At 44.8% G+C, this 26,145-nt stretch overlaps 1 protein-coding gene across 1 annotated transcript in view; it reads left to right on the forward strand.

Annotated features, from left to right (window-relative positions):
* The window catches only part of UTP20 (UTP20 small subunit processome component), a 107,711-nt gene that overhangs the window by 11,969 nt on the left and 69,597 nt on the right, over positions 1-26,145 (forward strand). The window contains exons 6-22 of the mRNA XM_044280640.1: positions 37-118; positions 3,366-3,503; positions 6,273-6,428; positions 8,310-8,456; positions 8,552-8,686; positions 9,131-9,208; positions 10,105-10,283; positions 10,818-10,955; positions 11,069-11,157; positions 12,944-13,049; positions 13,834-13,984; positions 20,330-20,392; positions 20,473-20,628; positions 21,169-21,245; positions 21,986-22,065; positions 22,295-22,538; positions 23,848-24,039. Of these exons, the coding sequence (XP_044136575.1) occupies positions 37-118; positions 3,366-3,503; positions 6,273-6,428; positions 8,310-8,456; positions 8,552-8,686; positions 9,131-9,208; positions 10,105-10,283; positions 10,818-10,955; positions 11,069-11,157; positions 12,944-13,049; positions 13,834-13,984; positions 20,330-20,392; positions 20,473-20,628; positions 21,169-21,245; positions 21,986-22,065; positions 22,295-22,538; positions 23,848-24,039 (2,211 nt within the window). The remainder of the gene's footprint in view (positions 1-36; positions 119-3,365; positions 3,504-6,272; positions 6,429-8,309; positions 8,457-8,551; positions 8,687-9,130; positions 9,209-10,104; positions 10,284-10,817; positions 10,956-11,068; positions 11,158-12,943; positions 13,050-13,833; positions 13,985-20,329; positions 20,393-20,472; positions 20,629-21,168; positions 21,246-21,985; positions 22,066-22,294; positions 22,539-23,847; positions 24,040-26,145) is intronic.

The raw sequence follows: 26,145 nt of genomic DNA on the forward strand, positions 1-26,145 counted from the left end.
AAAGTATTGAAACATTGACACCTGTCCTTCTTTTAGCTTGTACAGTACACTGTTGGCTCATCAGAAGGAGCACATCCGAAACTTTGCTGCGGAGAGCTTTGCATTTTTAATGAGAAAGGTAAGAGCCAGTTGATCTTTTATTTTCAATGCAATTTACCATTATGCTGCTCGGTATTTTGGTAATTCTCTACTTCACTATTTCTTCCATCTGATGCCGCTTTGCTAACAAGCACATTTGTCGTCTGATGGGAAGGAAGATATCATTGCCTGTTCTTGGACTGTCTTCCAGCTGCTCTTAGTGTTACATGTGTCTAGCATACGCTGCCATGGAGAAGCCCTTTAATTCAAAGACAGAACTAAGGGAAATCCATCAGCATTGTTGTAATGTCGCTGGAGCTGGGCAGTGACAGATTTATGTCATTTGGCATCCTTTAATAAGCAGAGCTTCCAGCATATTTTGTATAAATAGGATATAATAGCATTCATTGTATTATGCTATGAACCTAGGATTGGGCCTCTTACGAAACCAGACCACACAAAGAGCTTATCTGTTCACATACTAACCAGTCAGATTTTAAGATTTTATTTTCCCTGTGCAGGTTAAAAATTAATGTCAGTGATCTGACCTTTTGTTACAAGAAGCATTGACTTTCTAGTATGACATGGAATATCCCAAGGAGATATTTGCTGTTGCTGCCTTCAGCATTTCATTACTGTACAGATCTCTATTATTTATATCTAATGATGTTTTCTAAGCAAAATGATTTGTAGAAGCGTGATCACATTACTTAGTCTTCCATCTACCTTAGACCTTTTACACTGGCGAGTTTCCCGCCTGGGTGCAATGCGTGACGTGAACGCATTGCGCCTGCACTGAATCCTGACCCATTCATTTCAATGGGGCTGTGTACACTCAGCATGTTCTATATTCTGCGTTTTTCACGCAACGCAGACCCCATAGAAGTGAATGGGGCTGCGTGAAAATCGCATTGCAGTCACAAGCAAGTGCGGATGTGATGCGATTTTCATGGATGGTTGCTAAGGAGATGATAATAAATAGGGATGAGCCCCGTGACCCCATTAAAGTCCATTTACTTTATTATTTTACATTATAACATGGTTATAATGGAAAATAATAGCATTCTTTAATACAGAATGCTAAGTGTAAAATGTCCATTTCAGGGGTTAAAAAATAATTTATAAAAATTCCTCCCCTCATCCACTTGATCGCACAGCCATTATCGTCTTCTTTCTTCATGCAGGACCTGCAAAAGGACCTGCGCGATGATGTTAGCGCAGATCCTTTTACAGGTCCTCAAGTGCATGAGGTGAGTAATTACATATTATTTTTTTTTAACCCTCAATGGACATTTTACTTAGTATTCTGTATTAAAGAATGCTATTATTTTCCATTATAACCATGTTACAATAGCAGACAAATTGCATGCAAACTCGCGCAGGTTTCCCTGAACCCGCCCGCAACGCATCCGGACTGAATCCGACACGCTCGTCTGCAAGGGGCCTTACGATATGTTAAAACAGCAGTTTTTGAGATTTTTCCTCCTATTGTTCTCAATGGTGTCTGTGACTCTTCCCTGCTCACGCCAGGTCTAAAAAGGTGGGAAGGGGATGGGCCGGCAGACCCATCTCATTCATCATTGTCTACGCATGTTTTAGGTGTAGAAAATGGACTAAATATAAGCCAGCAAGGAGGCTGCCCTTCATTTATACTTAGGCCTGCACCTCTTCATAACTGGCGGATCCTTCGCCACTTATGGGGCTTTATGAAGACCAGCATCTAAAACGCCTCCCTGAATAAATGTGCCCTATGTCTTTTTTTTTCCGGTGTGGCTGGACATGCTGTAAATGCGGATTCCCATTGAATACAATGGGAGGCAGATTCTGCGTAAACCTTAGGGTCTGCTCACAAATAGAGAGGACGCGCTGCAGATCTTCTGTTGAGGAGTTGCTTGCAGAAAATCTGCAATGTTTTACAGTACCAGCAAAGTGAATGATTCTTTAGCAGTTCTCATCCACACAATGCAGAAGAAAATCTGCAGTGCAGAAATGACCAGTAACCAGGTTTTCAGCCTGTTTATGCTGTAGATTTCACCCCTTGCAATGCAAATAGTAAAATCTTTCTCAAATCTGCAGCATAACTGCCATGAAATCCTCAACAGAAATATTCACAATTTCTTGCATTTTTTTCTTTTGTGGATTCCCAGCAGAAATGGTGCTGATTTTTGGCCGCAGATAATCTGCAGCATTTCAGTCATGTAAGGCTACTTTCACACTAGCGTTCGGGCGGATCCGTTCTGAACGGATCCGCTCATAATAATGCAGACGGAGGCTCCGTTCAGAACGGATCCGTCTGCATTAAAATGGCAAAAAAAAAGCTAAGTGTGAAAATAGCCTCGGACGGATCCGTCCAGACTTTCAATGGGGGACGGATCCGCTTGAAGATTGAGCCACATTGTGGCATCTTCAAACGGATCCGTCCCCATTGACTTACATTGTAAGTCTGGACGGATCCGCACGCCTCCGCACGGCCAGGCGGACACCCGAACGCTGCAAGCAGCGTTCAGCTGTCCGCCTGTCCGTGCGGAGGCGAGCGGAGCGGAGGCTGAACGCCGCCAGACTGATGCAGTCTGAGCGGATCCGCTCCATTCAGACTGCATCAGGGCTGGACGGCTGCGTTCGGGTCCGCTCGTGAGCTCCTTCAAACGGAGCTCACGAGCGGACCAGCGAACGCTAGTGTGAAAGGAGCCTTAATGCGCATACCTTTAGGCCGGAGTCACACGTGACTTATTAACTGCAAATTTGCCGTAGCAATTTTTTATGCGGCAGGGTAGTACAGTTCCAGCAAAGTGGATGAGAATTCCTGAATTGTCATCCACATGTTGTGTTCAGAAATGCAGCAGAAAAGCTACGGTATTACACATTTGCAATCCACATATTGCGAATTTCACCCTTCTCATTGGAGAGGGTGAAATTCACTGGCTTTTCTGCAGCACAAAACGCATGTCAATTTTTTATTTTATTTTTTTGCGGTTATTCGGCTGGATTTTCCTTCACTATGACCGTGGTCGTATAGGGAAGAATTTTTATAGTGAATTTTGCAGTGTTGCCACCGTAAAATCTTTGCCAGGTCCACCACAAAATCCGCGCGTTTCATGCAGATTGACACCAGTTTTGCAGTTTTATGCGTTCCATAAATCTGTAGCATAGATTGTAATGATGTATATTTGAAATCCACACCAAAGGTCAATTTACTCTACAGATTTGTTTTGTGCTGCGCTCATCAGTGCTTTTTATTTGCCCTTTATTCTTTTATAGTAATGTAAACTTTTTCCATTTGGATTTAGGTGTCTGATTTGAATGGACTATTTAACTGCATGTTCTTGGATCTGAAGGAACATCCCCAGAAGGCTGATGGTTTGGGGCGGCTGCTGTTTGAAACATGTAAAGGTGTCAGAAACATGTTTCATTCTTGTGCCACAAAGGTAACAAACTGCTGCAAAAAATGTTCTTGTGCTCAAAGTTCTCAATTATTTCTTGGTGTAGGGCTTGAAAAAGCAAAATATGAACATTAGTGTAGTACCAATTTATATTTTTATTATCTTAAGTCTATTTTATAAGCGTTGTATAGAAATAACCTTTGGCATTGCCTGTTTTAAAGTGAACCTTTTTTGACCTTTACTCACTGGCCCACCTTTTATTAATATTGTCAAAAAGTAAGCTTAGTCTGATTCACATTTTTACGGATCGCACGAAGACCCATTCATTTCTGTGCTTCGCGAAAAATGCAGACAGCACATGGATGTACTTAAATGTTGTCGTTGCGCTCTTCAAATGGACATTTCTATAACCAAATTACGGTATGCACACAGGTGGCGTCAGTATTTTGCGGATCCGTAGTTTGCAAAATGGATACAATCGTGTGCACGAGGCCTTAACTGCACCAGATTTATCATAGTGGCTGATGCTGGATGATAAATCTGGTGCATATTTAAACTTCTAGTCAAAGTTAACACCATCCGTTTAATTAGTTTACTCCAAAAAATGCACCAAAATTCTGGATTTAAGCCATGACTCCTTTCCCACGAAGCCTCACGCCCTTGTTGGATGAGTCACCAAAAATATCTACAACGCTTATTAAATTTATTTGACTTGTATAGTGCCAAGATATTCCTCGGTGCTTTACAGACATTAGCATCCAACTGTCCTTAATGGGGCTCGCAATCTAAGTTCCCTATCAGTATGTCTTTGGAGTGTGGGAGGAAACCGGGGCACGGCTGGTGCAAGGATTTTTGCCACCCTAGGCAAAAGCTAATTTCGCCTCCCCCTTGACCCCGACCATTGACCAACACCCTTTGACCCACCCTTTTTTTGTCGGCCACCTATTTAATGATTGTTGCATGCAGTCTCCTCCAATGTAGATCTTCTGTGTCATCATCTTCTCCATTCGGTCCGGACACTTCTCTCAGCCGCCTCGTCTCTGCAGAGTGTGACACACCGACATCTTAGTGTCCTCACTTTTCTATCATCATCCCCCAACCTGGAGTCCCCACAGTGTTATCCTGCTGCTCGCTGTGCCCCCCAATACCAGAAATACTATCCTGAAGAAATAATAGTGCCCCCATAGTAATAGTACTCCTCATAGTCCCACCAATAGTAATTCCCTTCTAGGATGCCCTCATTAGTAATACTGCCCCCCACTAAGTAATTTGCCCCCACACTGCTATCCATTATGTAATTTGCCCCCCCCCACACAAGTTAATTTTGCCCCCAGACTACCCTCCATTATGTAGTACTTGTCGCTGATCCTGTACAGTCTGTACTTGCCGGCTGCGCGAGCATGAGTTACGTTAAGTTCAGTGTCTTCGGCGCGCATTGCACGTCCTGTGGCGTGTGATCCCGCGAGACCCACCTTGGGAGGTTAGAGGTCTTGCGGGATTGCGTGCCAAAGTGACGGAACTCATGCCCACACAGCCGGCAAGTACAGGATCAGATCAGTGACACAAGTACAAGGGGGCAGGTGCTAGTGGTGTTGGGAACTTGGGTCTGGCAGGTGACACCCCATCAGACTGGTGTCACCAAGTGCGGCCCGCACCCACCTTGCAACGCCACTGGCAGCCATACTCCAGAGCGCCGACGCTCCCAGCAAGAATGGCACTCTACGCGGTGGCCTACTCTACTTATGGGTGGTGCCGGCCCTGAACTGGAGTACCCAGAGGAAGCCCACGCAAACACAAGGAGGACATACAAACTCCATGTAGATGTTGTCCTTAGCCACATTTAAACCTAGGACCCCAGCACTGCAAGGCACCAGTGCTAACCACTGAGCCACCACCATGCTGCACCATGCTGCAAAGCTTGCACATCAGTTTTTTGGTGCAAGTTGCACCAGATTTCTGGCACAGTTTGACTGTTTGATTAATAACTCTTTCTGATTGTGTTCAGAATTATGTAAGCATCTAAGGGTTGGGAGTTTACCATGAACAGCTTCCAATGAACTCCACATTGACCTCAGTATTATAGACACATGGAAACCTCTATGTCTGCATAGGAGCTGTGTATACAAAACTGCATGATGATTTATAATTAAGGCTATTTTCAAAGAGTCCTGTTTTTTTATTTTGATTACATGGGTTAGACTAGTTCCACATCAGCGGCAAACATTCAGTTCTTGAAATTCAGTATGGAATCATCAGATGCGGCATATGCCGGACACCGACAGATACTATTAAAAATAGAAAAATAGCCAAGCCAGCCTCTGATAAAAAAAAAACCTTTATCAGAGGAAAGCAGATGAAAATAGATTTCTTCGTTACAAGGCCTTAGGGGAAACCTTTAGGGTGGGTGCTATTTCTATTGTGGAAACTGGTTGATATACGTGATGACTACTGTAGACTAAACAATGCTTCTCTTGACTTCAAGGGAAAACATATGCAAATATACATCTGCTGGCATCAGATAGGTTTAGAAAAGCTAATAGAGGGGCATTGCCTGGGCTACAATACTTCGCACACGTAATCTGCCTACTAGGAACTCTCCATAGTGAGAAAGAGTACCCCTAAGACAACAGATATATTATTGAGAAACACACATTTGTATACTAGGCACTCTCTCGCTCAAAACTAATCACCAAAAATCCAGTTTCAAGTGACTCCACACTTTTTGAGAAATTTGGACTGAATCACAAATTGGTAGAACCAATTTGCCTATCCTATTTTGGTATCATTTTATCTTTCATCGTTGTTGTTTGGTAGGCAATGCAACTCATTCTACAGAAGATAGGACCAGTAACTGAGAAAGAAGAGTCACTTCCCTGGTCTTTGGTGGGAGAGGTTTTCAAGCACTTTGTGGATTCTGCTACATCATATATTCAAAAAGAACAATTTGATCCTCTTTTTAATAGTATTCAGGTATGATCTCATATGAAACAAATGCAAGAAACCATTAATTTAACTAGCATATAAACCACAGCCTTAACATTTGACAGTCACTTTTTGTGTGTGTGTGTTTGCTTTGAATGTAAAGGTAAGCTTATAGTTGGCCAGTGGACCTCTTTTTTTTTTTTTTTTTACTTTGCATTCAGTGTATATGCTGGTGATGCATAATCCTTATATCTTAAAAAAAAAATATATATATATATATACACACACACACACACACACACACACACACACACACACACACACACGTTGGCTGTGGCTCAGCACAGGCATCACTGCATTGTGCTTGCTGGCAATAAACTACTGATGGCAGGTGAATGGTGAAGCAGAGAGCTGACAGCACCCTGCTATACAGTTAAATATAACTGGACATGCAGGGGTCCAGTCGACTGGTATTTGCAGTTCACCAGTTAAGTACCCCTGTCGTAGCCTCTTTAAAGAGGACCAGAAAATTAAGTAATCTTGAGGCAGCAGAGGAGCTGAGCAGATTGATAATTAGTTTTGTGGGAAAAGGTTTAGTAAAACTTATACATTTATATCTCTTCTCTTTCTGAACTTAATGCCACACCTGTGGACAGCTATCAGCGATTGATGGCATTCTCTGTGTAAATGTGTATACAGAGATAGCTGTCAGTCACTGATAATTGTACACGTGGGAGATGTTATCAGTGATTGATAGCATTCTCTGTATAAGGGTGTATACATAGATAGTTGTCTGTTTCTGACGGATTCGCAAAACACTGATACTGGCCCTGTGTGTTCCGCATATTGCAGACCGCATATGGCTGGCGCTATGATAGAGCGTGAGCAATTGTGGACAAGAATTGGCATTTTCTATCATTTATTTTTGGCCCGCGGAACGGAACTACGGATGCAGAGAGCACACATCTTTTGCAGGACCCATTCATTTGGTCGTCTGAATGAGCCCTAAGTGTGTATACATAGATAGCTGTCAGTCACTAATAGTTGTACACAGGGGAGGTGATATCAGTGATTGATAGCATTCTCTGTGTAAGTGTGTATACATAGATAGCTGCCAGTCATTGATAACACCTCTTCCTGTACTGAGAGCTGTTAAAAAATAAATAAATAAAAAAGCAAAGATACAAATGTATAAAATAAAAGTTTACTGAATCTTTTCCCACAAAGCTATATTTTAATCTGCTCTGCTCCTCCTGCTTTATAACGCACTGCTTTCAGATTGTATTGGATTTTATGGTGACAAGTTGTTTTTAAAGCTGCTCTGATGGCTGCTTACAATAGATATGGGTACATACAGCACTAAACAATGTTTGCGTAATATAGTATAATAATTTTTATTCAGAAAGTTTTTCAATAATAGTACAGTATGTATTCCTAATAAAATGTTTACAGTGGGAATATGTGCAAGCAGAAACTAAATGAAATTGGTCTTGTATCTCTGTGTACACACAATGTACCACACAATCGTCCATCCAATGGGGAAACAAAACGAAAATGGGAAACAAACGTTAGTACAAAAGCTTGTTCCCAATAATCTGGCCATGTAAAGGTGCTGCCAATCGCCTGATGAACAAGTGTTTATGTGGATACCTGAATCGTTGTTTCTGGGCTGGTAGTAATAGTAATGATCCCTTGTACCCATACAGTGGATGGCGAATGGGGAAGTGCATCTCTTACCTCCACTGGCAACCAGGCAATTATCGGGAAGGGATGGGCAGCACGTGTAAATGCACCTTTAGGCATTCAAAGAAATACAATGAGTAGGAGAAGTAATGAGATAATAAAGAATACTTCAGCTTTAACAAGAAGTCATCTGGAAAGCAAGGACTGGAGTATTTAACTGTCATACTTGTGTTTGTCTTCATCAAGAATGCACTTATGGAACTGGCAGGAAAAATGAGTCCAGGTCAGAGTGCAGAATGTTCAGATCAAATAGAACGGGTACTGGAAGCCTTGGATATCTTGGTAGAACATGGCCACGGTTCAAAAGTCACTCATCCAGAACGTATCTGTACGGTAAGTCCATCTTGCCTCTGTTCACCTTGCTAAGCCTTCCATTTTACTGAAAGTTGTATGATTTTTTATTTTGTTTATTGGTTTCATTTCGTTAGACCCTGACAGACATACTGCGAGTCCCACAAATCTCGTCATCTTGCTGTTGTAAACTTCTTTCCATCATTGCTACTTTACTTCTCAGTGAAAACATCTCCTTATCAGCCTCTGAGATCGAAGGAGCTGTTACCAAGGTACTTTGCATGGTTAAAAATAATAATTTCAGTGTGTATATCCCTGAATTTCAGTATAAGTTTCATAAATCCCTTTTTGAGAATCCCTATCTGACACATGTGGGCCAATTTACACAGGAACCTATCAGCATATTTTTGAAGGGTGGGAGGAAACCATGTAACATTGGGATCATACAAGCGTAATGCAGATGTTATCCTGCTTGGATATAAAGCCTGAACCCCCCTCCCCTCCCTGATTCAAGGCGGCAGTGTAAACCTCTGAGCCACTGTGACCATTTACATGTATGCTACAAGTTGCATAGTTTTGCCTCTTCGTTTATAGCTAAATGCTCCAACTATTTTCCCCAATTTTATGCAACAAACTTTAATGATTAGACTGCAAGAGGTGATAAACTGCAGTAGAGGGAAGTATATAACAAATGCATATATTACATTATCTTGTAGGTACTTGAGAGTGATGTTTCAAGGGGATTACTTTTGGAGTTCTCAGAAGACATGTTCAATATGATGCAATTTGAGCAGGCAAGTATTACTATCCTTTTTTTTAAGTAACACATATACATAATACAATCTTGTGCAAAAAGCCTTAAAGAAGTATTCTGCTTACATCAATGTATCTGCTATCTGCAAGATAGACCGGTAGGGCTCCACCCACTGGGATCCCGGCCCATCTTTAGAACAGGGTCCCCGTACCCTGCAGGGACTGTTGAAAATGAATGGAGTAGCCAGTTGAGCAAGCACACTGCTGCTCCATTCCTCTCTGTGGGACTGTTGAAAACGGACAGTGCTTGTAGTTTGCTGTTTCCAGTAGTTCCATAGAGATGAATGGAATGACAGTGCACATGCTGAACCTTCCACTCCATTAATTTTGAGAGTCCTGCAGGTTATGGGGCGCCTGTTCTCACAATCAGTTGGGCTCCCAGCGGTCAGACCCCTACCAATCTAATAGTTATTAACTATCACGTGCTCTGTCAGCAGTTTGACCATGCTAAACTATAGAAAGCACTAGGTAGGGGCTGGGGAGAAGAGTACAAACATACCTTTCAAGGAGTAGTGTGAATATAAACTTTTATTCTGCCAGATTCTGCTCCTGCAAGTGCCCAGGAGGCAGCTTCAGTGGGAAGTGCTCTCTGAATTGAGCTGCTTCACAGTCCCTCCACTTTGTTTTGAGTGCCAACTGTAGCATCCAATCAGGAGACCACTATAGGTGTGATGCAGAAGGGAGGGGGGGGGGGGCCTGTGAAGCAGCTGAGTACAGAGAGTTCCACCTTCAGAAGGATCGGGTTGTTGGATCTCGGCATGCACAATTCTTTTATTCTCAATGAGCCAAGCATGCATGTTTATGTAGGAAGGATAGCTGCCATCTGAACCAGCAAATCTGCATCTTTATAATAGTTAAATACATTTTTATATTTCAGCATCTCCTGCCAAGCCTCTTGCAGTATATTCTACAGCTCTTTACGGAAGAGGACGGCTCAGCTAGAAGTGAGGCTCTGGCGATCCTGACGAAGCTCATTTTGGAAAAGGCGGAGCCGCCTGTTGTTGCTTCCCTTGCATTTGAAAAATATCCCCTTGTGTTTCTGGAAAAGACTAACCCGTAAGTCTGTGTAGTTAACATAAGTCTCCCAGTATTGGTCTGTGGGTTCACAGGTCAAGACACAGAGAATTGCCCTTTCCATTGTAGTCAGTTGGAGTTTGAAAAGAGTAAAAAAAAAAATTAAAAAAATTCTATGGGAATTCTGATTTCTGGCAGTCCCATAGAAGTGATTGGAGTGATGGCCACGCTTGCAATGTTCGCCCTCCATTCATGCAAGTTCCAAAAATAGCTGAACTCCTATAGAAGTGAATGGAGAGCATGCAGTGCACACTCATTTAGTTTTGGGGCCCCATGCTAGAGATAGGTGGCATATCCTAGCGATATGCCAGCAATGTCTAAGGTGAGACAACCCCTTTAATAGACTCGGCGGTAAAAGTGGCTGCTGATGTCATAAATTCATCAGGTTGGGGTCACAGGTCCCTTGTTCTTCCTATAGGTTTATCCCAGAATATGCAATAAATGCTGAAGATGGGAATACCCCTTTAAATGTAAAGTGGATCGAATTGCCCTTTACTTCTGTTGTCTTCTTATTAGTGCTAAGCTGAGAAGTGGTGACATCCAGGGATCCCCTGTACTAGACTACGTCTTATCTTTGGTGACGCTGTCTTCACATGACAATATCCGTGAACTGTCCTATTGTTGGTCTGCTCTGGTTGTGCTGCCTCATCTAAGGTAAATATTATATGGAAAATTCATAGTCAAGAACAATTCTATTATTTTTAACAAAATTATACATAAAAAACTGATTTACAAGAATTCTGATATACTTGTGTTGCTTTCTACAGGCCTTTAGAAAAGGACAGAATTCTTCCAGTTTTATCCAAATTCATAGAGAATGTTTTTTCTTTGATGAACCAAACACCGTTTCCTCAAGGTAAGAATCTAGAAAAGTTAAGTGTAGTGATCATGAACAAATACTTCTATGCTACCTTCTCATGGCCAAAAGCTGAATGGTAATAATGCAGATGGGGCTTTTTTTAAATTTGTATAACCCATTCTAGAAATATCTTTCAGGAGTTTGAATGAAATACTGGTATCTCATGTACAGAGCAGACAGGTTTTTTATTTATTTAGTTTTTAAAGATGCAGTTTACCCCATTCAGTCTAGTTCCCAATTCAATATGGTAAAGTAAAAATAATCTGCATATGTTTTCAAGCCACAGTGTGCGAACAGGATGGTATGAGCTTTCATCTGATTCTTGTGAATTAGTACATTGAGCTGTGATCTGCTCAGAAGACCTGCAGTGCGGTTGGGTTGAAGACCAGGCAGAAGCGGCTGTTCTGTATAGCTCTGTAACACTGACAATTATTTGATTCCTAAAGCATTTCCTTTCTGCTGAATTTAGTTTCAGTTGCTATCTTTAACATTAAGGGGTTGTCTAAGGCTAGTTTCACACTAGCGGCAGAGGAGCCTGGCAGGCTGTTCCGGGAGGCAGCCGGACTAAGAGTACTGCATGTCGTAGTTTAAAGGGGTTGTCCGGGTTCAGAGCTGAACCCGGACATACCCTTATTTTCACCCCGGCAGCCCTCCTGAGCCTGGCATCGGAGCATCTCATGCTCCGATGCGCTCCCGTGCCCTGCGCTAGATCGCGCAGGGCACAGGCTCTTGTGTTTTTAATAACACACTGCCGGGCGGTAACTTCCGCCCAGCAGTGTGTTCGGTGACGTCACCGGCTCTGAGGGGCGGGCTTTAGCTCTGCCCTAGCCGTTTTACTGGCTAGGGCAGAGCCAAATCCCGCCCATCAGTGCCGGTGACGTCACCGGGCTGCCTGTCAGCCCCATAGAGAGCCCCGGTACGTCACCGGAACTCAGAAAATGCCTTTGCCCTGCGCGATTTAGCGCAGGGCAAAGGAGAGCATCGGAGCATGAACTGCTCCGATGCTCATGTCAGGGGGGCTGCCTGGGTGAAAATGGAGGGCTGTCCAGGTTCAGCTCTGAACCTGGACAACCCCTTTAAGTCTGGCTGCCTCTCACCTTGCACTGCCTGGCCAGAACTCTGCCCCCATTATAGTCAATGGGGACGAAGCGGCAGTCCCGGGGGCACACGTGAACTAGCGGCAGGACGGATCCAACAATCAAGAATTAAACGCGTCTTCTTTTTCAATGCTGTTCTTTTCCCATGCACTTTGTATACAAAAATCATTATGGGCCTATTAGACAAACCGATTATCGCTTGAATTCTCATTGAACTGCTGAAATTTCAGTATTTATCGTCAAATGTACTAGCATGAAGCTATCAAATGGAGCCATCTTTGGATTGGACAAATCTGCCCGATTGAAAGATTATCATTAGCTGTCACCACATCAGAAATCTGTCATTCATTTGCAGTGTAAGGATGATCACAGCAACAAGCAAACAGCAAAAAATATTTAGCAATTATCGTTTCCTGTAATTATTTTGTGTAATTGGATTCTGAACGAAAAAGACTATATCCAAATTGTCGATAGCTGCTCGTTAATGCAAAAAATGACTTCCTGTCTAATAGGACGCTTAGTGACACAATGCCCAGTCAATATTGCTTCAGCATCGTATGGTCACGTCATCACTGCTGTCCTCAGAGATATTGCTTCCATATTGATTTAATAGATGATACTGCCAATGATGGTTGTGATGGTGTGATGCCTGTCGTCTGACCTACCAACATGTTTATGTCTGTCAGATGTCCTGCTTGTAGCCTGCCAAGCTGTGAGTACTCTTCTAAGTCTTGATGATTCGGCTGATGTTCTGCAGGTGCTGCCCATGGAAAGAGTGAAAAACCTGTTACTGTAAGTCTCAGATAAGTCAGATTTGCACCATTAGGCCCCATGCACACGACTAGAAGCATTTTGTGGTCCGCAAACTGCGGAAACCGGTCCCTGCACTGTGCATATTTTTTTGGTGGACAAATGTAGGACATGTCCTAGACATATAGATGCAGACAGCACATGGATGACTTCTGTGTGCTTTCCTGATCTGAATGTCTATTCCACAACAGATAGAACATGTCCTATACTTGTCTACAAAAATGGACCCATTGAGTCAAGGGGTTCTGAAAAAAATACAGAGGGCACACTTACCTCTTGCATATTCTGTGGATTCTTAGTTTTCAGACCACAAAATGCTTCTGGTCATGTAAGGCCTTAAATTGATATTATCTTTGATAATGTTGGTTTCTATGCTTGTGCGATCGGAAGGAACTCAATACGTTTGGCACTACTCAAAGTAGAAAGATGCACCTTGCCCGAATTCTGGCCGTTATTGTACCATTTCATTATAGTGTACCACCTCTAGGACCATTTCCTAATTCCATAAGAGCATACATGTGATTGACAAACAGACTGTTTATCAGTGCCAGCCGTGCTAATATGCTTGTGTAGTCAAGCTTTTGTCTGTTTTCCTCTTTGCCAACATTTTCCTTCCTAATTAAGTGAAGAATCCCCTTGATTTTCAGTAGAACCCTCTTCAACCCATGGAAAGGGCGTGCATTTTATTTGGATTGTGCTTGGTTACCTGTTATCTGTCTCTTAATGAATGATCTTGGTCTCACTTGCCCTGGTTCTTTTTATATAGTGCCGCCCCCTCTGATCCATGTGCGTTATTACTGGCTGATCTGTACTGGACTAGACTAGTTTTCTGTGGCTATCAAGCGCAACTTTCTCATGACATGAAGATGGAGATTTTTTCCAAGTTACAATTTAATTTATCAAGCAACTCATCAAAGGTATCTTATCACAAACTAAACTTTTATAATGTTAACTGTATATGGAATTTGCATTGCAGAAAATGACCTATTGTCCAAATAATATTTTTATATTTAACACATTTTTAAAGAATTTTTGATATTTTTAATTTTCCATTTCTCGCTTAGTTCATTGGGGGACACAGGAGACCATGGGTATAGCTGCTGCCACTAGGTGGCGACACTAGGCAAGAAAAGTGTTAGCTCCTCCTCTTAGCTATATCCCTCCGGCATACACTGAGCTAATCCTGTTTACCCAGGGAGGAAGGCCGGTGTCTGTCGGGTTTAGGCCTTTCTTCCTGGGTTATATTACCCCTCATCACCAATATGTCAGACCCCACAGGGGCCTCTAAGCCCTGGTATCATGCCTGTACCGCCTGTTCTGCATGTCAGGCCCCAATGCAGGGTCCACCACCGGCCGTGCCGCTCCCTGTTCCCTCTGGTGAAGAAGAATACGCTGGACCTTAGGTCGAGCGTGTGGACCACAAAGGGCGCACAAAACAACCGGTCAAAGGCAATATTTTAGTTGAGCAGTGTTCCATTTATTCGTAAGACTAAATGGTCTTACGAATAAATGGAACACTGCTGAACTAAAATATTGCCTTTGACCGGTTGTTTTGTGCGCCCTTTCTGGTCCACACGCTCGACCTAAGGTCCAGCGTATTCTTCTTCATACCGTTACCCAAGCGGCAGGGTGACTCCTGCCCAAGGCGATCAGACGAATCTAGGCTGCACCAACCGTCGCCTATTTACACTTGATCTCCATTGCAGTTGCGTCCAATTGATGCAACCGCAATAGGTGAGCAAACCATTTCTTTTACTAGAAATATGATTTTCTAATTTACTTACCCTATGAGTGCCTTCTCTCTCCTATTGGCCATTGTCTGCTCTGGTCCGCCTGACTGGGCCAGATCCCTGTCCCAGGCCGTGGAAAGTCTCACCCACATTAGAGGCCGCCTGGTAGATAAACCGCCTACCCCGCAGGCTGCCACACCTGCTGTCGCACCCTCTGGCTCTACCGCTTCTGCCGCCCCCACTGATTCACTCGCACATAGCGAGTCCTCCAGGGCCCGGCACTCTCAGAAGCGCTCCAGGACAGAGTGTGCATCCTCCTCAGATGCGTCTCTCTCTCTCTCCCTGTCACGCGTGCGGGCCTCTCCTTCCCTCTGGGCACGCCCTCAGAGAGATCCGGCGGATTCGGATTGGGACATGGACTCGGCACTACCGTCCAAACTAGCCTCCGCAGTGGGTCAGCTCATCACCAACATTCGTGATACCTTTAAGATACACAATGACCCTCCCAGCACTGATCAGGCCGGCGTGTCTTTTTTACGCTCCAAACAGGCGTCCAAGGTTTTTCCTCTCCACGCTGTCTTCTCTTCAGTTGTCTCTAAAGCTTGGGCTCGCCCTGATACCCGCTTTACCTCCCCCAAAAAGCTGGACATATGTTATCCATTTCCTCCGGATTGTGCTGCCTAAGGTTGACCCTCCTGTGGCCCACCTGTCTAAGAGCACGGCCATTCCTGTAGCAGTCGGTTCCTCACTTCATTCCACCGAGGATCGTCGTATGGAGTCTCTCTCCAAGGCCATCTTTGCTTCGTCTGGTTCAGCCCTCAGACCGGTCCTTGCCTCCGCCTGGGTGGGGAAAGCGGTCTCCAAATGGGGCTCCCAGCTTGAACAGGATTTGAGGTTGGACGTCCCCATTCAGGACCTCCGATCCTTGGCCCCAACTGATAGTTCAGGCAGGAAAATGTATCTGTGAGGCTTCTCTCGGGTGCCCTCATAGCACGCTCATCTGCCTTAGCCGTTTCCGTTAGAAGGGAACTTCGGCTGAAGGTTTGGGTGTCGGACACCGCCTCCAAACGTTCCCTTACTGGGCTACCATTCACAGGCTCCCGTTTATTCGGGACCCATTTGGACGTAATTATTTCAGAAGCCACGGGTAGCAAGAGCACCCATCTTCCCCAGTCCAAAACCAAAGGCACCCCTCGGGGTTGCTCTGGCTCGTCTCATTTTCGGTCCTCCGGGTCTAGATTCACAGCCGGTTCCTCATCTGGCCCCTCTCAGGATAGTCGCTAGAAGCCCTTTTTCGTGCTCAGCCCACTTGGCGCAAGTCACAGGATGCCTGTCCCTCCACGGCCAAGCAGCCCCCCACCTGAAGGAGCGCCGCCTTCTCCTTTTCAGGGACATCTGGCGGGCTCACGTCTCCGATGCCTGGGCGCTCGAAATTGTATCCTCTGGATACAAAATCGAATTTGCTTCTCTCCCTCCGGATCATTTCTTTCGGTCCCGCTCTCCGCGGGACCCCGTGGGTGCGGCGGCTTTCTCTTCAGCCATTCACACCCTACTGGACAAGGGAGTCATCGTCCATGTGCCTCCGGCGGACCGATTCAAGGGATTCTAAACCGTTTTCGGCGATTCCGGGTGGAGTCCCTCTGATCCGCGGTGGCCTCCCTGGAGAAGGGGGACTTTGTCATTAATCGACATTCAGGATGCCTACCTCCATGTTCCTGTTCGCTCGGTGTCACCATCGTTTCCTTCGCTTTGCAGTGGGGAACGATTACTATCAGTTTGTCGCCCTTCCCTTCGGCCTGACGACGGCTCCTCGGGTGTTCACAAAGGTCCTGGCCCCTGTCCTAGCTTTGCTCCGCTCCAGGGGTGTTTTTCTGCTGCCTTACTTGGACGACATCCTCATCAAGGCGCCCTCCTTTCCTTAGACGTCCGCCAGCATGGACCTCACTCTGGAGACCCTGGCACGGCTTCTCAACCTTCCAAAGTCTTCCCTGATTCCCTCCAGACGGTTGATCTTCCTGGGGATGCTGCTGGATAAGGAGGCGGCAGAGGTCCGTCTTCCAACGGACAAGCAGTCTGGCCCTCCACCGGTCGGTTTGAAATCTTCTTCACCGCCGTCCGTCCTTCCGATCCAGCATGCGGGTGTTGGGACAAATGGTTGCCTGCTTCGAGGCGATTCCTTTCGCACAGTTTCATTTCCACGCCTTTCAAAGGGCGATCCTCTCTGCCTGAGACAAGTCAGCAGAGAGTCTGGACTGGCCCTTCCTTCTAACGCCCCAAGTTTGCGCCCCTCTCCAAGGGAAATCCTTCCTTCCAATGACATGGCAGGTGGTTACCACCGACACCAGTTTGCAGGGTTGGGGGGGGCACTCGCAGCGCCGACCAAGGGGGGGCACTCGCAGCGCCGCGGCAATGCGAGAGGTAACCCGCATTCGCTCTAGGCGGAAGCTCACGTTCCGGCCTGGTCAGTGATTTTATATTCCAGGGGTGGACAACCACAAGCTTCCCACCTTCCTGGCCAGGGCAAGGGACCCGAGGGCGTACGGCGCCGACGCCCTCGTTCTTCCGTGGCAAGAATTTTCCCTTCTGTATGTGTTTCCTCCCATTTCCCCTACTGCCTTGGGTTCTCCGGAAGATCGCGGCAGAAGGCATTCCCACGATTCTGGTCGCTCCAGATTGGCCTCGCCGGTCTTGGTACGCCAATCTGATGCTGCTCCTGGGAGACGTGCCGTGGCCGATCTTCCACCAGCATTTCAGGTCGCTACGTTTGATGGCGTGGCTGTTGAGACCGCAGTTTTGATGCAACGGGGGTTTTCCACGGATGTGGTTCGCACCATGATTTGCGCCCCGAAGTCTGCCTCGTCCAAGATCTATTTTCGGACTTGGAGATCTTATTTGGGATTCTGTGAGAATCTGGGTGTTCCCCCTCTCCGTTTCTCTCCCCACGGTTCTGTCCTTCCTCCAGTCCAGCCTGGGGCTGGGTCAGGTATCTGCACTGTCCATCCTCTTTCAGTGTCCCCTGGCTCCTCTCGGACCTCTCAAGACCTTCATCCAAGGAGTGGCTCACTCGGTTCCTCCATACCGTTCCCAGATTCCGCCCTGGGACCTGAATATGGTGCTCTCGGTGCTACAAGCTTCCCCCTTCGAGCCGTTACAGAAGATATCCCTACGACTTTTGCCTTGTAAGGTCGTGTTCCTTGTGGCCATCACGTCTCTGACGGGTGTCCGAATTGGCGGCCCTTTCTTGTTCCGAGCCTTTTGTGGTCTTTCACCAAGATATGGCTGTTCTCCGTCCTGTCCCTTCCTTCCTTCCGAAGGTGGTCTCCGCCTTTCATCTAAATGAGGACATTGTCCTCCCCTCTCTGTGCCCATCCCATTTCCACCCCCGGAAAGGGAACTTCACCGTTTCGATGTTGTTATGGCCTTGAAGATTTACTTGGAAATCACTGGCCCCTTTCGTCGCTCAGACTCTTTTTGTAGTTCCGGAGGGTCCGCGGAAGGGATTGGTGGCCTCCAAGGTGGCTATCGCCCGTTTCATCAAATTAGCTATTGCTGAGGCTTACTGCACCAAGGGCAGGGTTCCGCCTTTCGGTGTCACCACTCATTCCACCAGAGCGGTCGGTGCCTCTTGGGCCCAGAGACATCGGGCTTCGGCTGAACAATTGTGCAAGGCGGCCACTTGGGCTTCCATGCACACCTTTACCAAGTTTTACAGGGTACACACTTATGCATCGGCCTATGCTGCTTTGGGCCGCCTGGTCTTGCAGGCGGCGGTTTCATGATGCTTACGGTGGCTTCAGCTTGGGCTGTGGTCCCTCCCTTCTTGGACTGCTCTCGGACGTCCCAAGGTCTCCTGTGTCCCCCAAGGAAATGGGCGAAAAAACCTAGATTTTTGTATAACTGACCAGTAAAATCTCTTTCTTGCTCTTCCTTGGGGGACACAGCACCCACTTATCATTATTTGTTCTACAGGTTACGGTTTGGTTGCCCCTGTCGGGTAGTTGACTTGTTTGGTTTCCACTTTGTTGGTCATTGCCTTTTTTTTCTCACTACTTGGACACGCAACTGGTAGCCTCTATCTCCAGGCTGAGGGTATAGCTGCTGGAGGAGGAGCTTAACAGTTTTTACTTAGTGTCACTCCTCCTAGGGAGCTGAGCTATACCCAAGGTCTCCTGTGTCCCCCAAGGAAGAGCGATAAAGAGATTTTACTGGTAAATTATGCGAAAATCTCGTTTTTCAATATCTGTAATTAAACAAAAACCATAAAATCCTGCAGTTTTCACACTGGCCACTAAGTCTAATTATAGGCACCACTTCTTTGTCTGTACAGATCACTTTACTGCATGGTTATATATCATGGTAATGATATCACCTCTGTGTATGGATAACACAGGATCCACCATTCACAATAGGTGATTGTCAAAGCTTATCTATTTGGGAGTCGTACCCCCACCAATCTGATATTGATCCTTTTGTTCTTGAGGAGATAAGCCACTCATAGTAGTCTGGCAGTGGTTTTTCCCCCTTTCTCCATTTAGGGCACTGCATGTTTAGCCAAGCAAAGCGGGCATGTTCGACTGACAGCTATCTAATGTGTATGGACAGCTTAAAAATTTGTTTTGTCTATTATTAATCCAATAAACTATTTGCAAAGTTCTGTAACAACAAAACTATGTTAAAGAGGTTCTCTGGAAATGATTTAAAATTGTCGCCATCAACCTAGAATGTGAGCAGTACTGTTTGCCATCACTTGTAGATCTGTCTAGGGGCAGTGAGGGGAAGGCCGCATATGCATGCTTGGCTGATCCAGTGTCCTGAATGGAGAAATATGAGAGCCACTTTCAGACTTCTGTGAATGGCAGTGTAATTAAAGTGCAGTGGAGATGAGATGGAGCAGTTATAGTTACACTGCAGCAACAGATACAACACGCAGGTAAACTTTGAAAAGGACACACTGCTTCCATGAGCACTGAAACCCTTCAACAGCTGATCACTGACACTCCCAATGACTTTTAAATGGATTGTGCAGTGGAGTAACATTGATTTCCTATCCTGAGGGTAGGTCATCAGTATTACACCACTGCACAACCCCTTTAAAGAGTCGGGAGACCCCATACACTAGATTAGATGTTATATAACTCTCTAGCTCTGTTGCTGCCGCATGGTTCTAAGTTTGCACTAGTGGCTTATAAGAAATATTTCCCCTACCACTTTCACATATTTGGTTATTCAGCTGGGAAGTCCGTTAATCTACTGTACTTGTGGATGTTAGGGTGGAAACTAGAGCACTGATATGGAGACCCTACAAACGGCGCCGGGCTTTTATCCAAGTTTTCCTTCCGATTTCTAGAGCATTAACAATGATGTATTTAAATTTTTATATTTATTTTTTGTCTGGGGGACTCCATTAATGAATTAACCTTTCTTCTCGCCTTGTTCTGTTGTAACATACCTTGTAATTCCAGCAACTCTCGCTATGTGCATTAAATGTCACTTATTTAAATTAGTTATAAATATGTTTCCAATCTGGTTTAGGTGCGTCTATTGACCATACGGATTTTACATCACTTTTGTGATCAACCGTCTGCAAGTCTAGAGGTAAGTGAATATGCCAGAGGCACTGTTTTGTCATGTTACCATGAGAGAAGGCCTAACCGCTGTATGTCTGATTTTTATAGGAAACTAGAGAAGGGGAGAACTTGTCAGTGTTTTCTATACTCCTACAAGCTGAACTTGTCCCGGCTACTGTCCACGACTATCGAGAAAAATTACTACAACTTCGGAAACTTAGACATGACCTTGTAAAAGCGGCATCAAAGGAAGGTTTTCAGGAGGTGTGTTGGATATCAGCTTTCTGGCTGTATTTATGTACAGATGTAGCTACCATTACGCCTCTTTGTGTTTTGCAGCCTGCAAACCGCAAATCTGCAAAACATGGATCTCTCCTGTTTGCATACCACAATTTTATTTAATTTTTTTACCCCTGTTGAAATGTCCTGTCCTAGGAATAACACATGTTCTATCTTGTTGGTCCACTGAACGGACAAATGGATGCAGACCGCACACGGTGTGCTGTCCACATCTTTTGTGGCCCCTTTGAAATAAATGGGTCTGCATCTGGTCTACAAAAAATCTGGTTGTGTGCATAGGGCCTTAATGTAGCATGCCACAATGCTGTATGCTTTTTATGTAACATGACCATTCTATCAAGTGCATGATCGGTGCACTATATGAATAGTATTGCACTATGGCTGTTCATTTGGCTACTTTTATCGCATGCTTTACATTTCTCGTCCCTTATTCTGTTTTCTTTTTTAGTTTTTACTTTTCCATCTTACTCACCCCTCTAACTACGTCATTATGTTTATTTCCAGGTACCATTGAGATATTTGCTGGCCATGCTTTATGTGAACTTCAGTCCCCTCTGGGACCCAGTGATTGAGTTGATTGTGTGAGTCAGTCTTTCTGTTATGCTACATACATTAGCCTTATTTGGGTTCTGATCTAACTGAGGGTTATAGTTATACAGTGTTTTTTTGTATTAGTATAACCAAGACAAATAGTGTATTGTGGAGTAGATCCAATAAACCATTAAAGGGGTTGTCCAGCTGTTGATATTGATGACCTATCGTCAGTATAGGTCATCAATATCTGATCAGTGGGGGTCCGACCCCTGGGACCCCTGCTGATCAGCTATGAGACGTGGAGGCGGAACTCCATTCAAGCGCCGCTCTCTTGTCATTACACTATGTTTAGTTTCTTATGGAGCGGAGGTATAGTGTAATTACAAGTACTTGCTCCATTCACTTGAATGGAGTGAGTACTTGTATTACACTGCACTTCCAAGACGAAGTGCAGAGTAATGAAGAGGAAGCAGCACTCTCATGGAGCATTGCCTCCTCTTCAAACAGCCGATACGTGGGGACTATAGGTCATCAATATTAACGGCAGGACAACCCCTTTAACTGATTGGAGTGAATTTAAAGATATAACTTGTGCTAGAATCGTACGATATCTCAGAATTGCTCTGCATAGTTATGTGAATGGGAAATGTCCAGTTAATATCACATCGCGTACTGTGTGATCGACCCAAGACAGGAAGGATTTGTCAAGAGTCATTGAACTGGAAAGTGTCAGATACATTCCATGGCTCTGGTCCCAAAGTCATTTTCTCTTGTTTCTTGTTCACAGTTCTCATGCAAATGAGATGGAAAACAAAGCTTTCTGGAAGGTGTTTTATGAGCATTTGGAAAAGGCCGCTGCTTATGCCGGTAATGTGCTGTTGATTCTTTAGATGTGTCGTGATACCCAACACTTAGATTATAATTATCTTGCCCTATATTACTATATATCCATGCTAAGGCTATGTTCACATTAGCACCATGCCTTCCATTTATAATGGAAAGGATTGATAAAGAAATATGTTCCACGAACTTCTTCCATTTTTACCTTGAACATGTTTTTTCTGCGTTTCACAAGTGATTTTGCTTTTTTATGCAGAACGGGAACTACAGGATCAGCAAATAGATGAGCTACAGTGCAACCAGGCAAAGGATTCCCCTGGCTTTTATGCTGGAGACATTGGAGTTCTCTATGGTGACATGCTGAAATGTAGGACAGATGTAAATGAGAGGACTGATTATACCAACTTTCGGTTTCTGCTGTGGAAAGCAATGTCGCACTTCCCTGACAGGGTGGAACCACGGTCAAGGGAACTTTCCCCTCTTCTCCTAAGATTTATAAGGTAGAATTAAGTTTACGTTAACAAATGTGAATTCACACCACTTTCTAAATGACTTCAAGCTTTCTGCTCCATTGAAGAAGTGATGTAACCGTTTAGAAGTAGAGCCTAGTAAATGTATTAGTATGTCTGCCTCAGACTGAGAACTCTGCTCTTTAATCATGGGTTTCATAGTTTAAAGGGGGTTTCCCCAATTTAGACATTTAAAGTATGTCTGTTAAATATGCCACAAAGGTCTGATGGGTACGGGTTCCCAAGGCTGCCTCTTGGGTAGGTATACCGTCCCTATTCCAAAATGTTCAGCTGTCCAATAAATGCCCTGTCGGCTAAGTCTACACCTTGTAAAGTCACATTGCAATCTTGCATCTAATGATTTTCTATGAGGTTTTGTTGGTTTGATGCATTACAGTTAAAGGTGTTAGGGTTTGATGTAAAAATTTGAAATCGGACATAGATATAGTACATGACAGTCTCTTTCTGAGAAAGCTGGAACCAGCCCTGTACCTTACATGGATCCAGATGTTCCATTGTTTATTGCTCTAATTATTCTGCTAGATTTATTTCAGGCTGGCAGCTCATTGGGCATGTCCTTTCTCAGGCTGTGCTCTGTCTGCTGCAGCTTTCTCTGTAACTGCCCCCGTTTCTAATAAAGTGAACATGTGCAACCACCTCAGTAAGGTGGACAAGAAATACTAGTAAGTGCAGGGGGACCCCTGGGCCACCGCTCTGCCCACTGATATAGTTAGTTTTTATACTAGTGAAATGTCCTCTTTAACTCCTGGAAAAACCCTTTGTAGAAGAAGAGTAACACTTTACATTACAGCTACATAGTGACACTGGTAGCGGCCAGGTACGCAAAGTTGCGGTGATTCCATTGATATGAATGGAATTGCGGTGAGGAAAATTCAACACTGCCGGATTTGATACCTCCAAAGTATGTTTCCAAGTAAGCATAGGGTCTTAGTGCACCATGGGTTGCACCCCCAACAACCATGTCTAGGCCTCTTCCTCTTGTTTGATTGACAACCACCTGAAATTTCAGAGGTGGTAGTGATGACGCAGAGGAAGCTGGGTGCTCCAAACAGAGAAGCCCCACCCATGCACCGAAGACCTGAATAAAAAGAAGCATTTCTTAGGATTAGAGGACCGGATTTCCACAAGAAATGCATAGTTACGTTTCAGGGCACAGAACCTTCATGGTGGTATGCTTACTTTAGAACAGATTTTGCAGGTGGCTTCCTTTTAAAATGTTTAAATGCGTTTTTAAAATGAATCAACTATATCTTCAGTTTGCCACCTTTATTGTTTTCAGCAATGAATACTATCCAACAGATTTGTTAGTAGCGCCTTCTCAAGACCTTCGGAAGTTTGACAAGGTGAAGGATTGTACTGGGGATCAAACCATTGCTGAAGATGTAGCGATGGAAGAAGAAGGTAACACCGAATTTGATGAGATTGACAATATTGGATCACACCCAAAGAAAACTAGAAGAGCTGCGTCAAAGTGAGTGTTTGTTTTCAGTGCACTTGAATAGTGTTTATGTGCACTAAAATGACCGCATCTTCAAGTTAAATTACACGCATTTTACACAGCAGCATTTTTTATTGTATTAAGTAATGCTAGAGAATATGGGCCTATAATCACGTGTCATGAAAAATACAGTGGTTAGGTAAACCAAGAAAACGCTTAGCATGATGTTATATTAAACACTTTGTACTCTATAAAAGTAAAAAATGTTTATATGCACATCATTTTTCTGTACTATACAGACATTAAAAGTAAATGTAGCAGAGATCACTTGAATGTTACAGAGCAATTGTAGTTACACCTCTCATTCAAATGGGACGGAATTGCTGTAATTACTCTGCTCGCCGCTGTAATGTCGACGCAAGTAAACCATGAACAGAACGCAGTGCTTGCTGATTGGCAGGGGGTGCCAGGACTCGGACCCCAACTAATCTGAAATGAATTACCTATCCTGGGTATAGGTCATTAATATGGGAAAAGCAGAAAACCTATTTAAATTCCAGCATTTTTCAATGAGTTATCTGATTGAGTTACTCAGTCTAAACATTTTTCCTATTAGCATTTTCTGACTGAGCAATTTTAGTTCAGTTTCTGTGCTTCAGGAATTTTCACTGCAAGCCTACAACAAAAAGTCTGCAGCTGTTGTGACGTTTATTAAAAACTTATAGAGCCACATTTTAAATGATTATCTAGACCCAAGCGGTGGAGCATATCACTCAATTGTGACAAGTCCTAGAAAGGAGCCCCCCCCCCCTTCAGGACATCGACATGTCCTGACAGTTGCGCTCCTGCAGCCTGGCCATCATTGTGATGATGTGGGGTTCCTCTAACACCTCAGCATCTCCACCCCCCCACCTGGGTCATGCCCGGATGCATCTTTCCTCCCAGGGGAAGTTCTGTCCGATGGGGAGATTGGGGACTCTGACTCTGATATGGATCCGGAACAGTCTTCTAAGATTGCTTCCACGGTGGAGAGCCTAGTTACTGCTGTCTGTGACACCTTCCAGGTGCAGGATGACTCCCCCCTCCACGAGCCACCAGGGGGGTCTTTTCTCCGCTCCAGACATTCTCCTAAAGCCTTTCCCTTACATGACGACTTTTTGGTGGTCATTGCAAAGGCGTGGGGCCATCCAGATCGTTGGTTTACGACATCCAAGCGACTCAAACTGCTGTATCCCTTTATGGCAGATTTCCTTGACCGTGGACCCGGGAGAGTGGTCTTTGCACCCGACTCCATTTGTCTCCGTTGGGGCCAACCGGAGGTGGACTTGATGGCATCCAGACTCAACAACAAACTTCCCACCTTCTTCTCTCGAACAAGAGATCCCTGGGCATGCACTGTAGACGCACTGGTGGCATCATGGGGCGGGTTCTCTCTACTGTACGTATTCCTTCCCCTGCTGCCCAGAGTCCTGCGCAGAATCAGGATGGAGGGCATCCAGACCATTCTTATTGCTCCGGATTGGCCCCGTCGCGTGTGGTACACCGATAGCATGCTCCTTTTATGAGACACACTGTGGCCTCTTCTGCTCAGTCGATCTTCTCTCTCAGGTACCTGTCTTCCACCAGCGTTTAGAGTCGCTACGTTTGACGGTGTGTCTGTTGAAGCAGCCAGGTTTCCCTGACAGTCATCCAAACCATAATTAAGGCCAGGAAACCAGTGTCATCCAAAATTTATTATAGGACTTGGTCTTTTCTGCGCTTCTGTGCGGAACGTAGCCTCAGTCTACTGCGTGTCTTACTTCCCACCATCCTTTCCTTTCTGCAATCGAGTCTGGATTTGGGTCTTGCTCTTAGTTCCTTAAAGGGACAAGTGTCGGCACTGTAAAAAAATTTCCAGTGTCCGTTAGCAGGAAAGGCCCCCGGTTAAGACCTTTCTACAAGGGGTGGCTCACACTGTCCCCCTTTGCCCTTTTAGGACTTGAACCTTGTCCTCGGTTCCCTCCAATCTGCTCCTTTTGAGCCTCTAGACGTTGTTTCCCTCCGTTTTCTTTCCTGGAAGCATTCCTGGTGGCAATCACATCCATCAGGTGCGTTTCGGAATTGACAGCGCTTTCTTGTAAGGAGCCCTTGTAAGGAGTT

Source organism: Bufo gargarizans, chromosome 2 (assembly GCF_014858855.1).
Source record: "Bufo gargarizans isolate SCDJY-AF-19 chromosome 2, ASM1485885v1, whole genome shotgun sequence".
NCBI lineage: Eukaryota > Metazoa > Chordata > Amphibia > Anura > Bufonidae > Bufo > Bufo gargarizans.